Consider the following 14,631-nt stretch of genomic DNA (forward strand, 5'->3'; position numbering starts at 1 on the left):
AGAACTTTAAAGGATCTCAACTCCATGAAATTCACCCCAAGGAGCAGAGCTGAAGGGACCTTGACAATATGGTATTTACAGAAATTCCTCTAGACCTATAGCAATTCATTTAGAAAACATATGAGTAAAAGAGTAGGATGCACCAAACTGGTAGCATAGAGAAAGGACTTTTTTTTTTTCTCCACTCCAGAGTACTGGTTCAGCTCTGGGCAATCTTGGATGCACCAGAGAATGTTGTGGAGAAAAATAAACCAAAACCCAGAAAACAGCTAAAAAACCGCCCTGGGAAAACTGTTTCTTCCTGTGCACTCCACGTAATCTCCCAGAGACCTGTAGCAATGTATTAGGAGTCACTGTAACAGAAGTCACTCTATTGGAGTGTAGACCCAAAAGCTCTAAAAGCATATTTACAGCTACCTTGGACTTTACATGGCCCATGAGGGAGGAGTAGGACCAGGAGTCTGAGAGCCAAGCATTATTACAAACTGACACCAGGCACATTTATGTTCAACTACCAGTATGTTTTTTTTCAAGGTAATTTTGACTAAAAAGAGCTTGCTTGTTCACTTAAAGAGTACAATAAAAACACATTCTTTAATGGTCATACTACTGCCCTCCAAGTGGATGGCATATGACAGTTCTGAGTCATCCAAATACCAAACAAAAACAACGAAAAAAGAAAGCATGGCACGCTGGTCTTTATTGCTCACAGCACATGTGTGACAATGCATAAGAACAAGGATACTGAAACTGTGATATCTCCAAATAATTCAGGCAATGTGACCAAATAACCTTTTGGAGGTTACAATGGCCATGTACAGATGACAGCACTGTTGCAGCTGCATTTTATTTATTATTTCTTATTGAACAGCCAAGTGGCAACCACTTCTATTCTGTGGCTTTCTTGGGAACCAATGCGGTCTAGAGATAATAGTGTGCTCCATTATTTATGAATCGTTGGGTTTTTTTAACTAAGCAGGCAGCTAGCATCAGATTTATTGCTATCAGAGCAAAACTTGCTCTGCTCTCAAACAGGAGTGCAGGACCTGAAAAACAACAGTAACGCCATGATTTTGCAGTGCTGCAAAATGCACTGGAGGCGAGTTTGGGTGCACACAAGTGTAAAAAGAATGTGCCTGCAAATGATGTAGGCCAGGACAGCTATGTACAATCCTCCTGTGTGGCTGCTCTGTGCCCAGGCTCTCCGTATCTGAGGCAGAGCACCATCTCCCTGCCACCCACACTGATGCCCTGCAAAAAAACGGTTATTTAACTCAGCTCGGCGTGGGGGAGAAAAATGTGACCTTCCACTTCTGAATCAAATTAACAAACATAACAAGTCAGCATTTGTCTATATTTCATTAACTAGATTGACAAAGAAGTAAGAATGAGTGCCATATCTTTAAGGGTGCATCCTTTGTCTCAGGACACCTACTAATGTTATCTGAGAACACATCCAAGATATTCTGAAATCTTAGATCTTTTTTGTAGATCCAGCCTGGCATTCCTATGCACCTACTCAAATTGCTTCCTTCATATTCCCTAAGAGCCAACAGGCACCACAATGAGCAAAACTATCTGACCGAAGACCCTGAGACCTGGCAGACAGCAAAGCAAATCTTGGGAGTTTGGCTGGTCCCTAGTATCAGTTTGTGATCAGTCTGGTCTTCCTTAAAAAAGACAATAAGCCCTTCTGTTCAATGAGAAACACTAAATAATAAGCAAAAAATGTCTGTTGTAAGCAAGACTGCTTACAAAATATTGCTTAGATTGCTCTCACTATCTCAACTGTGCAAATACTTGCCTCCCTTGTTTCTGCTGGAGAATATTCATTAGCCACACTGTAAATGAGGGAACAGCCACGCACACAATATTTGTTATCCCCTTTCATATTTTTAAAGCAAACCATGCCTCATTGCCTTCCAAATTAATTTAAATGCAAAAGTAGGAGATTTATCTGTGGGGAAAAAAATAAAATCTTGCAGTACTGCTGGAGACTGAGAGTCCTTTGCACTCCCTTCCCAGTGAGGAGATGCCATATCCCACAGTACCCAAGAATGAGCTGTTGCCATGGAAACGACTCTCTGGGAAGCATCTCCTCATTGTTTCCGTGGTCATCCAGCTGTGGGGCTGTGCAGGAACAGCTGTATCCTTGCATCAGCAAATGTCAGCCCTCCCTTATGCGATGCACTAAAAGCTAAGTAATCAGATGAAGGGAAGCTATTTACCGCCAGAGAACGTGACTGTCACCAGCGCCAACTCCTCCTCTGGGTACTGGATCTTTTCTGCTACAATCTTCAGTATCTCCTGAGCTGAAGTGGATACTTGAGCTTTCACACTGACATAGGAGTGCTCTGTTATATACACACGGCAGAAAACTGCAGAAAGGAAGAAAGACATGTTCAGCAGCAGGCAGAGGCATCTGAACACAGCAGGGGAAAATCTTGCAGACCTGACCATAGCAATGCCTCGGCTGCTGTGGCTGCAGGAAGGGCAGCTGCTGCAGTCTGACCTACAGGGATATGAAACTAAGAACAAACATCACCAGTTTCCCCCTTCCCACATCCCCTCCCTGGGAAATGAGAGCACCGAGCAAATGGAAACAGAGACCCCATGGCTACGTTTCAGCAATAAGACCTCCTACCATGAGGATTTGTCATGGACAACCACCTCTGCTACCTATCTTCTTCGCAAACTCATCTGTTGCCATCTTTTCTCCCTTCCTTTTAGGTTTAGATAAATCACTATCCTTTCAATATATTTCAAATCCACTGCAGAAATTATTTTGGACCTTCACTTCCACCTGGAACAGGAGGCTTCAGAAGAACAGCGCTCAGCTCCGCCCTTCAACCGCTCCTGCTACCTTATCTGTCTAGACATCTAAACTACTTGCATTGCCAAGGTATTTTAGCACCAGCAGAGGCTGCCCAAACAGCAATGCAATTAGTTCTGACAACTCTTTACCTGAATCACTTGAAGCACAACTAAAAAGAGGCCTGGCTCAGAGAAATTCCAGGGGCTCATCACTTCCACTGAAGTCTGTGAGTTGGTCAGGCTCTGGGAGGGAAACTCCCAGCACTAATGCTGTGGTCAGCTCAGGTAGTGCTTCATTTCTGCTACAGAAAGGGATGTATGCTACACTACACTCCTTCTGCTTGCCAGAATATTAGGTTTAGATCTTCTGGTGAGTTTGCTGTAGCCAGTTCTTTGAAATACAGCTGCCATACTTAAAAGGGAAGAAACAGAGCTAAACAGAGCTGCAGACTTGCATAAATATTTCAAAAATTACAGCATCTGCTAATAAGAATCACCACAACTCTTGGTTTCATACTCACTTCAGTGCTTAATTAAACTTTCAATTTCCTTCTACTCTAGCACTTCTTATTGCGGACAGGCTGCTACCGTGTCAGTATAAGACAAAACTTTTCTTCTCCAGAAATGCTCTATTTTTTAAATTATTTTTATTGACAGATGCATGTAGCAATAGCTCTTTGCTTGTCCTAAAATCTTCATGGCTTCAGGGTATGTTCATTAACTAAGACCATGCTAGAAGTGGTTAAGTACTCTGTCTTCAAGAATATCTTTTTTTTGTGTTGTAGTAAAGAAAAAACTAAGATGAGAAGGAAGGAGGAACTTAACATTTAACCTTGTGGAAGAAAAGCAATTTGGTTTTATCCTTTTTTTCTTAACCTGTCTCTGCTGACAGTAAATCAGATGTTGATCCTATGGCAGAATCTCTCTTCAGAATGCATACAACTAATGAAAAGATAGAGACATCAAATTGCACTCTAAACTACTAGGTAGAAAAATAATTTTTAAAAAAATCTGACAGAAATATTTGGCCTCCATATGCAGCATTGCAACACAACTTGTCTACAGTGAATTTGTTTGAAATCTCCACCTCTCTGTCACTCAGGAAGGGTAGATGAGAGCAATATGTTAATTTATAACTGGGCTACTGACACATCCTTTGTTTAACATTGAACTAAACCAACCCACAGGTCAGGTCCTTAAACACAACCACCACACCAATTCTCCCAAAGCCTGCTCCCTCACGCACCTTTCAAATGTCTTGTCTGCGGTATCTATTGGCACGGGCCATGTCATCTCTTCCAGGAGCCTGCGCTGCTCCTCTGTGAGATGCACGTGGGAATGCCATAGGCTGCAGCTCACTCTGGCAATGCTTACATTAGGAGCTAAAATGCCTCCGGTGAAGTGGCATGGTGCAGCTTGGACAAACTCATCCTCCACAAGTGCCATCGGACAGCAGCACTTCACCAGATGTCCACCCTCAGTGTCCATTTCTTCTCTCCCCAACTCCACTTTTGCTATTTTATTTCCTCAATCCCATCATCGTCTATGGCTCATGCTCTCAAGGAGTGATATAAAAGCAATTAACCGAGTCAGGGCTGGCCTTGCTGGGTCCTGCCCTTCCTGTCCCCACAGCCTGTCCCCTCTCCAGTGCCAGCACGCTTTCCTCCCTATTCACCCACAAGCTGTGTCTGACTTTTTACGAAGAAGAGTGCACAGGTTCTCAACCAGAAATTACATTTTTAGAAGCAGCCTTGATAACATAAACCTCAAATAAACTTATATTTGAAGCACGGAAAGAGCATATCTATCAGCAGCACGTATTGTGTGGAAAGACTTGGCATTGAAGGAGCTCAGTTTTTATTCTGTCACAAATGAGCACTAAAAATATCCTGACTCCAAATGAACTTCCAGAGATTTGTTCCCAGTGAGAAAGGCAAGACTTCCAGGTAGGAGGTCCTTCTGCCTGTTCTCTGCTTGTGTACGCTGTGTTATCCTCCTCTCTGCCTCCTTCCTTGTACCGGCATTATGGGAGGGTGACAGTCTCACTGTGTTATTGCATTAGTAGCGAGGAAGGGAAACTGTATTTTGAAATGGTTGACACTAAAATGAAGTGGCACCTTGCACTCCGCACGGAGATGTTATCAAGGAGAGAAGGAACAAAGGCACGTTCCCAGAGTTAGCAGATCCTGGCCCATTTCATGTGACAGACTTCTCCATTCACCTTTTGCAACCAAGATCTAGGTCAAGCGACTGAGAGTATGAACTAGAGCAGGAATACTGCCTGGTGAGGCTGCCAGAACTCCCGGGAGGCACACAGCTCTGCTGCGGGGCTACTGGAGGAACCCGAACAGTGCAAAAAGCCCTTGAGATGTCATGTCACTGTTGAACCTCTGCAGAGTAGGAGGTGGGAAGGTAACCTGACACAGTCAGATTGTTCTTCTTTTATGGCCCTAAGATCCTGTTCAGAAGCTGAATGTCAGTTAAAAAAAAAATTACATTACAGGCAGCCCTTGAGAAACAATTGTACAGTTTTGGAGTTTTTCCTCCACTCTTTCAATCATACTTACTTTCTTCTGTTTCATTCATGGTTCCTCTGTGCTGCAGCCAGTTCTCCTTCAGACTGAACTGGTGGAAAAAGGTTTTACTCTGTGAGGGAGTGTAGAAGAAAAAAAAGAAAGAAAAAAAAAAGAAAAAGAGACAACAGTGACGCTTTGCTTCCTTGCCCTTTACAAAGCAGTAATTCACACAACACAGCATTCAGCCCATATGTCTAGACAAAAAGATTTCTGTATAGGAAATACACCCACCCTTTCTTGGATCAGTGCACTGGGAGTTGCCTTACTAAATAATGGCCAAGGTGGAGATTTTGGAGGAAGCAAGACATGCCTAGCCTAAGCAGCCTGCACAATTCAGGTTTCTCTCTAGCCATGTTTAGAGCCCATATCTTACACACTTATAAACGTTTCAATTGGCCTATTTAGCAATTTCACTACAATCTCATGTTCTGCCTTCCACATTTCTGCAGTAACATTTTAAGCTTATTACACACTTCAGCTCCAGCCCAGTAAATTTGAGGAGCACAGCAATTCACCTCTGTGCAGTCTGTACACCAGCTTTCTCTGGCTGCATCTTCTCCCTCCAGTTAAACAGACAGATTCATGTTCCTCTTTTTCTTTCTCTGTCCTTGTCACAACAAATCCCCCCTTTGCTCTGTTTTCTTGACATCTGTAGTCAATGCCTGTGCTCTGCCTGGATTGCCCAGGTTGCTCCATCTCTCCAGCCCAGTCGGGACATGCTCCCAGGAATTCCCTGAATTCTGACATCTCAGAGAATCTTGTTAAGATGCTAATCCCGTCACAGCCACTGCAGGTTAGCTCATGCAGCTGATATCCTGGCTGCACCAGCGGGGGAAAAAAAAAACAACTCCTTAAGCAACATTGCAGGTCTAACCTCACTGATGCATCCTGTCATGTTTTTGGCCACCAGTCACTTTCAATTGAGAAGCCAAGAAAAGAGAGTAAAGTGGGCACAGGGGAAGAAAGTGAGATGATAAGTTAGCTAGCAACCAGCAACAATCAGGCTTGCATTACCTTTCGGTGAGGTGAATACTCATCTACGGTGCTGAAACAAAAGGGAAAATCCAAATTATTCTTTCCAGCCAAAGACTAGGAAAATACATTAGAAAGTATTTAACATTAAATGGTCACTGCAGAATGGCTGCAGAGCTCCTTCAAGGTAAGCTAAGGGTGCCTGGCTCAGACAGAATACTTTTCTGTGACTTGCACAATTGATGTAGTGAAAAAAAATGCTGCCAGCCCGCGAGCTGCCAGAGAATACGGACACAGCTCAGGACCCCATGATAAGTAGTCAGGGTTACCCTCAGGGACACAGCTTTCTACCTCCCTAACAGCCAAACCACAGAAACAAACTCCATGTGTTGGAAAAACGTGCCAAGGAAATATCTTCTACAAATACTGTAATTATTAGTAAAATAATAGCCCTGAGATGACTATTGGAAAAGAGACTTGCTTCTCAGTACTGCAGATTGCAGAGAGAGAGTGAATGTACCATCTGAAGTCATAGACTACCGCTTCTGAGAGAAATTTTGCCAGCTTTTCCACAAAGTATCACTCTACTTGCAAGTCATCCCAATCAAAATTGATGGGAGTGACTGCTGAAACACACACACCACCCAACAAACATCAGAGAAGATTGAGTAATCTAGCTTTAGTTTAAAGAAGAGATGAATGGTAAAAATTAATATAGTACATGTATCACTCACCAATTTACCTTTACTGAAATACAGGAAGATGACAACAAAAATAAATTACACTTTAAACAAAAGGAGACTTGATCACAAATATAATCAACACTTACTGACGACGATGCATCCCAAGTATCTTCTGAAATTCTTTCAGTTCCTTCTCAAGAATGGGATATTCATATACATCATCTAACACATTCCTGTATATTGTCTACAAAATAAAACAGTATCTGCAAACATCTGATAACTCAAACATAAATCTAAGGCATCAGATCAGTGGTCTAAATCAATGCAGGCCCTAGCCTAATAAAACAAATTTCATCATTATATTTACACAAGACCCATAAGGACATAATGTTTCTGTTTAAATTTCCAGACTGGTCAATATTCATCTTGCCTTCGGTAAAACACTCTTCATATCATATCATCACCAAGCAAGAGGGAAAAATGTTGACCCTCATTAGTCTACAACAGGATGATTTAAAACAGCACTTGTGGCTGCTACATGAAATCTGGGTTAGGTCAGAAGAACACATTCTGAAGCGTAAGAACATACCACTCCATCATCACTTATCCAAAATGGTAACAAACAGGTTAATTTGATTAAGACTTAAAATAATGTTCTCCTCCATTTTTTTGTGTTTTCATGCATTTTAAATCAAGTTGATGTCTTTCACAAACAAATAACAACATACTCCTAGGTGTAAAGCAATAAATAAATAAACAAACCCTATTTTTTAGTTTTGGGGGAGGTACTGTCTGAATATCATCATCAGGAACCTCAGTTAAATGTAAAAGGCACTACCTCAGCTAAAAGGTAAACAAACTGAATTGGCTCTTATGATTGAAATTGCAGGAAATACTTTCCCTATATCGTTTCTGAATCTGTACGTAAAAACTTTCCCTTCCAAGAAAATGAAGATCATATGTAAGAGCTGAGTGAGCAGATTTACTTTAGCCCAATTAACACTTCATACATTCCAGTACAAATTATTCTGGCCCACAATCCTATGTATAGGTTTTGCACATATCTTCAACCATCCTTAATATTACTGCTGTTTAATACTGCACAGAAGCCTCAATTGACAATACACAGTCACCCACCTCCATGGCCAGAAAGACAAGCCCTGCATCAAGATAGGTGCAATGCAGTGTAACCTATCTGACGGCTGCAATGATGCGGCCTTTCCCATACAGCCCCACACGTCTAGTACCAAACAGCAAAAATCCTAAGGTCTCCACTTCTGTACGCAGTGTGTCCTACTCCAAAACCAAACCAACAAACAAAAAAGGAAGCTCAAGACTTTCTTAAAATTTAGTTCAATATTTCATCCCTTTGTCTTTCAAATGGGGGGTGGGGGACTGGAGCAGAAAAAATCAACAATCAGATGGATCTCAGGTCAGCAACAACATGGCTATTTGCAAATTTACAAGGGAATTACAAAGCTTTTGGAACTCATTCAGAAAGATCAGAAGATCCTTGCTAATAAGTAAGAACATAATTTTATTTATTAAAAATACATAAAGCTGTGCCGCTCTCCATTTGCACCTGACAAACACTGTGGAATAGCATTTCACTCCTCACTCAAAGCAGCACCTCTTACAAGGACCTCAAAACTCTCTTTTCACCTGTGATCCTCTAGATACTGACTGCAGATCCTATTCCAGCAGACACGACCAGTGCATCCAAGGAACCTCCACGTCTTTGTGGTTTTATTTCTTACCTTCCTAAATTTCCCCATTTTCTAGAGACCATGGAGTTCTATAATTTTCATATCTGAAAGTAATATTTTTGATATTGAACAAAACATTACAGCTTTTCTGTTCAAACCGAGTATTTCTAAGGCATTCAAGGAAGACACACGTAAATCATTTTACATTAGAGATTTCATGGAGAATATTTAAGTATGAAAAATTATGCTTTTTAGATTTTGCTGTTGGGGCATTTTAGACACAGTATGTTAATTAAACAGTGCTGAAATGCATCAGAAAGTGTTTCAATACCTTTAAAAATTGTTTTAAATGCTCATCTTCATGTAACCAGTCTTTGTAGAGAGAAGTCCACTGAGACACCAAATGCAAGACTTTTCGTTTTCTACAGGACACATCAGAATCATCTTCTTTCCCTTGGTAGTTCTTAGCACAATAGGTAGAGTAGGTTAAGGAACAAATACTAAGGTCTCACTGAAACTTAAAAATTAAGTGATGGAAAAGACTTTGCAATCATCTCGTTTGCTAAAGGAAGTTTTTTTTTCACTACATTGCTCAGTTTTAAATGCTTTATCCCATCTGGAGCTTCAGGAATTTCATGAACCTTTTGGAATTAAATTCTCAGTAATAGAAATGTCAGTTCATCTTCTATACCAACAGAATTTTCTTCCTTTATAGATTAGAGAGGCAAGTCCGTAACAGTAAAATCAATTCAAAAGGAATTATACAATGTTGAGTCATATCTTTTCTGCAGAACTGGGAACAAACCTTTGTCCTGCACATTGATGCCAATGTGAATGTCTGTGGGAAGGAGGAGAATGCATCATTAACAACAACAAAGAACCCAGGCAGATGAAGTCAGTTTCTTTTTCCCTATACAAATTACACTATCTGCAGAAATAACACTATTAAAATAAAAATAAAAAAATGAAATAATCTATTTCCAGTTTTGTTCTCTATTCATAAAGCAGAAACACCAAATGAGAGAAGATACCCCTTTGTACATTGTTCCTGTCCCTTTGCTATTCTTTCTTTTATTAGGTGAAAAGATGATATTTTAACCACAAAAGGTAAAGAGGAAAAAAAGAAAAGGAAAAAAAAAAAAAAGAAAAGCAAGTTCATTTTGTAGCTACAAGTTTATTCAAACAATGCTCCATAGCTTATGGAAGTAAATGAAAATACAAGAAAAAATTTATTTTCCCTTAGAATGAGTTAGACTTATATACTGTACCACATGACAAAAGGAGCAGAGATTGTAAAATACTTAAGTCTTCATTTTTTCTCTTCACATATTCCAAAATGTATTACATAGATATAGGTATTCTAAGAATTAACACACAGGTCTGGATAGGTTTTAGTCCCATTTCAAGCGTTAGTTTGTAACAGTTATAAAGTTTTACATATCTTTAAACAAAAAGAGCAGACATAAGATTGTATTGCTGGATGAGTTAGGAATCTGCTTCAATACATCTTTCAAGCATTCTTGTGAAGCATGCACATACCCAGATGTGTATGTTCTGGACACAGATTTATTCAGAGGCAGCTTTAGCTTTGTACACTCAACTTCGGAGCAGGAATTTTCTGTTAATTGATTCCTCAGCTATGCAAATTCTAAATGTTTTAATAGGTGAATGTATATCTATCTATCTATCTATCTATATTTGTAGGCATTGGTCAACTACAGGAACTCATATCCGAATTTGGATTTAATGTTTCCAGTTTGAATCTTTTCCTCCACAACCCCTTTGAGTTAAGAAAACAATATAACCTGAGCTTTGGGAAGCTACAGATTTGAATTGAATTCCAAGTATCATAAAAACCTTATGAAATGGACCAGAGAAAAAGAGACCTTGAAAGATCAGCTAAACTAGTCCATCCAAGTTCACATAACTAGTCCAACCTACAAGAGGCTCAAAAATACCCTATATGTTATGCTTGGAATATATTTTCTATTTTCTTCTTCCTAATAGTCTCCAATATCAAAGATTATTCTGTCTCGGACATTTTCCACTATAGTGTTTCCTCTCCTAATGTAAAAAAAATATATATTTTCTAGTATCTAACATGAAACTGTCTCATAGTAATTTAATCTCACTGCTTCTTGTCCTGTCTGGCATCAATATGGGAACAGATTCTTCCTTTCCTCTTTAGGTACCTGAAAGATTGTCCCATTTATAGTTTCCCTTTTTTTCAGTAAAACAATCCCAATTCTTTCAATACTTCTTTGCAGGTCTTTTTTTCTAGAACAGATAATTCCCATTGCTCTCTTCTGAGGTTTATCCAATTTGTCCATGTATTTCTTGGGGCATGATGTCAAAACCCCAGGTGCAGTCCACCTTCTAAGCATGCCATAGTAAATATTAGACAACTGTTCTCTTTTCTCACCATTCTTACATGCAACCTCAAAATAATCATGTGGGGTTGTATGTCAATAATATAAATATGCAAAGAGCAAAACTAATTATCCCAGACACGCAATTTACTACTTTTGATATAAGGCTTGACAATATATAAACCTAGGTGTAACTGTGTGACAATACAACCTTTAACAAAAGGATATTGCCTCAGAAGTGCCTGGCACAAGTCATCCGTTGTCATGAAGACTGTGTACGTGAGAAGGAAGTCATCCAGGAGAGTTTCTGCAGAGGAAGAAAAAAAAGCCCAACAATACATTATTGAGAGGAGGAAGGGAGTATCTACTCCTCTTAGTGTGCATTGCAGGAACAGGACCCCCTTCTCCTAAAAAAAGCATACATCAAACTTAAGTTTCAAACAGGGAACAATATGTTGCCACTGCAGAGATCAGATCCTTTACTGAACAAGTACATCCTCAGTTCTCAAAGAACCAACAAGCACGAATATACACAAAATAAGCCACAGTTCAGGAATCAGTAAGAAAAACTCCTTATCATGAACACCACTCTCCTGGTTGGCTCTGCTGCAAGCAAAGCAACCTTTCCACCAGCTAAGTTGCTCTGGAAATTCAGAAGAAAAGCTTTTAGTAACAGGAGAGAGAAAACTGTGATTAACATCTGTGCACAATAGTTGAGAATCATGAAATAAATACATCCAAATCCTTAGCTGGTTAGTCTTCTAGGCATCACTTAAGTGCTGCAGAAGTTTTTTTTTCTTCACCTGGTTTCTATCAGTGTTACAAAAATGGGCTGAAGGTACTTGCTGACAGACCATCGCTACCCACTGCAGTTGTAGCACCTTGGGTTGTCAGGATGAATGGCACTGCCAGTTCAGATCTCAGTGTAACTCTCTCATTCCCATGGCACACTAGTTTTAGGATTTTTCCAGACCTTTACCACAAGCAGCAGGGAGTGTGAAAGGACTAGGCTTCCTCTAAGATGAGACAGCTCATGAGTAATCTTGTGGTGGTCTTCAAAAACCCAACGGCACAGTAAAGATAAGATTGAGCCAGACTCTTCCTGGAGATGTGCAGCAAAATGACAAAGGGTAACCATCGTAGTGTGCAACAAAGGAAGATTTGTCTAGCTACAAAGGTTTGGTTTTTTTCTCCTTCTGTAAGGAGGGTCAACCACTGGGACAGGTTGCCTAGACAGACTGCAGAATCTCCAACGTCAGATATATTCAGGATTTGCCTGGACAAAGCTCTGAGCATCCTGGTCTTACTGGATCTTCTTCAAGCAGGGGTCAGACCAGATGCCTTCACAGATCCCTTCCAACTAAAATCATTCTACAATTCTTAAAAAAATTTGCTTCCCATTTTAATAAATTACTCCTATATGATATGTGATCTAGGAAGGAATTTGTATTTAGTTCACAAACAACAAAATCTTTCATTTTCTGCAAACAGAAAAGAGAATTATATTGGTTTTTTTAACTCAATATAAAAATGTTTGTGGGTCTTTGTTGTTTTTGCTGTTTTGGTTTTGTTTTTTTTTCTCAAAATTGTATTTTCCTCAAGTTTGGAGGAGTTCCTGTTCACCATATTTCTTTGAATTCCAGCAGATGTATAGCATGTTCCCTTTAAGAAGAAAACAGGTTTTCACCACCCCCTTTATCAGATGAAAACAAGAACATGGACAGATGCTGAATGATAACAGAAGCAATATCGGAGTGTAAGTAGTTGTTACTAGTTAGCAGCAATTATCCAGTTGTGATTTAAGTGGTGGATTTACAACTGTAGAGTCAGACCATACCTCAAATGAAAAAGGTAAGGCTGAGCCCTGATTTTCTTATCCTGATTTTCTCACTATTTGTTCGTGATCTGTTCCAGTCCAAACTAATGCTTGTGTAAATGTGTGCAACTGAGAGCACCCCAGCAGCTTTTCACGCCAAGGCTGCAATTTCACTATAATTTAGACCATCTTCAGTGACAGCGGCCTTGGATCTCCTTGTCAGTAAATTACTGACCCCATAGCTGCGGTGCAGGATGGCAATAGGAATTCATTTGCATACCATTCAAAGCCAGATATCATGTGGGTATCACATGGATGGATAGCTAACGACATCCCACCCTGTGAGCACGCGATTCAAAATACCTCTATTGTCTTAAAAAAAATAAATCTAGCTAGATCAATGCATTTAACACAGCTGGTCTAGAAAAAGTCCTGATCTGAAGACACATAGCTAAAACCCCTTGCATTCAGAAACAAAACAATTAAATTCTTTATATTTCACCAACACTGTTAAACACGCTGTAAAGCATTATCTCTATATAAAAAGAATATTTTGTCTCAGTCAATGAAAAGACATTGTGAACAGCTTGTTCTCTGTCTTAAAGGCAACCTATTCATTCTGTTGCACATCTTTTGGATGATACAATGCAGCTATTAAAGTTGGACATTTCACAAACATTTATTTGTAAACTGCTGCTCCTGGAGTCAAGAACCACATTTTAGTTCTTGACTAAACTATGTGACTGTGCACTGATCCTCAAGAAATCCAAGATACACTTGCAACAGATTATTTCCCCAACTTTCTACTCTGTATAGGTAATATCTGAGTTTCAGCAATACATAGCCACGTATTCAGAAAGGAAGTATTAGCTGAAACAAAACAGGAATGCTTGTTAATGAACTTCTGCAATTGTTCAAAATAGTGTGATTTTATCTTAGTAACTGCTGTTAAAATACCAACTTAAAAAGTTTATTTTTAATACCTGTTCATCTGTTTTCCCGATGTCTGTCTTCAATTCTGCCAGCATCTCAAAGTGTTGAGGTGGGAAGAAAGGCTGGGTTTGCTATGATTCAAGGTTTTTGCCTTTTTGCTTAAACTTTTTGCAAAACTTTTTTGCTACAGGTAATACTAATGTGATTCTCTCAAAAAAATTAATGAAGGGAAGATGATTAAAATTTTATGTTTGTTCAGATAACTTACAACTGTTTTTAAGCTCTCTGTTTATCTCCCTCTCTCTGCATGCTCAACGATACATCTAACTATTCAGTTTCTGGCTTCTAACAACCTTCTCAAAACAAGGTATATCACTTAGCCAAATTAAAGTCGCATATATGTATACAGAATGATTTCCTTGTTCGTCTAACTGCAGAGGACTTGCTAAGAAGCAAAGTTCACCAATGATGATTCCCATACCTTGTATATAGGCTAGATCTCTTCAAATTGCCCCTGAACTTGTTTAGAAATTTAAACCCTGAAGGAATGTTTTGAACAAAAGTCTGGATTTTACATGTGGTCCATTAATAGCATCACTCATCCATTAAATCACTTTAATAAGTAAGCAACGAAAGTGCTTTTCTAGATTAAATATCTATTACCAGACATCACCTAAAGACTTCACAATTATATTCCTATTTTAAAATGCCTGCACTAGCTTGTAAGTACTTCCCTCAAGTCCTACTGTTCACAGTAACTAT

At 39.5% G+C, this 14,631-nt stretch overlaps 1 protein-coding gene across 1 annotated transcript in view; it reads right to left on the minus strand.

Moving 5' to 3' along the window:
* The window catches only part of RAPGEF5 (Rap guanine nucleotide exchange factor (GEF) 5), a gene marked incomplete at both ends in the record, with an annotated part of 31,308 nt that extends 19,881 nt beyond the window's left edge, over positions 1–11,427 (minus strand). Inside the window, 6 exons of the mRNA XM_010073112.1 lie at positions 2,229–2,378; positions 5,382–5,460; positions 6,405–6,435; positions 7,192–7,289; positions 9,083–9,227; positions 11,349–11,427. Of these exons, the coding sequence (XP_010071414.1) occupies positions 2,229–2,378; positions 5,382–5,460; positions 6,405–6,435; positions 7,192–7,289; positions 9,083–9,227; positions 11,349–11,427 (582 nt within the window). The remainder of the gene's footprint in view (positions 1–2,228; positions 2,379–5,381; positions 5,461–6,404; positions 6,436–7,191; positions 7,290–9,082; positions 9,228–11,348) is intronic.
* Positions 11,428–14,631: the final 3,204 nt, after the last annotated feature.

This window comes from Pterocles gutturalis, unplaced genomic scaffold (genome assembly GCF_000699245.1).
Source record: "Pterocles gutturalis isolate BGI_N339 unplaced genomic scaffold, ASM69924v1 scaffold3022, whole genome shotgun sequence".
Classification (NCBI taxonomy): Eukaryota; Metazoa; Chordata; class Aves; order Pterocliformes; family Pteroclidae; genus Pterocles; species Pterocles gutturalis.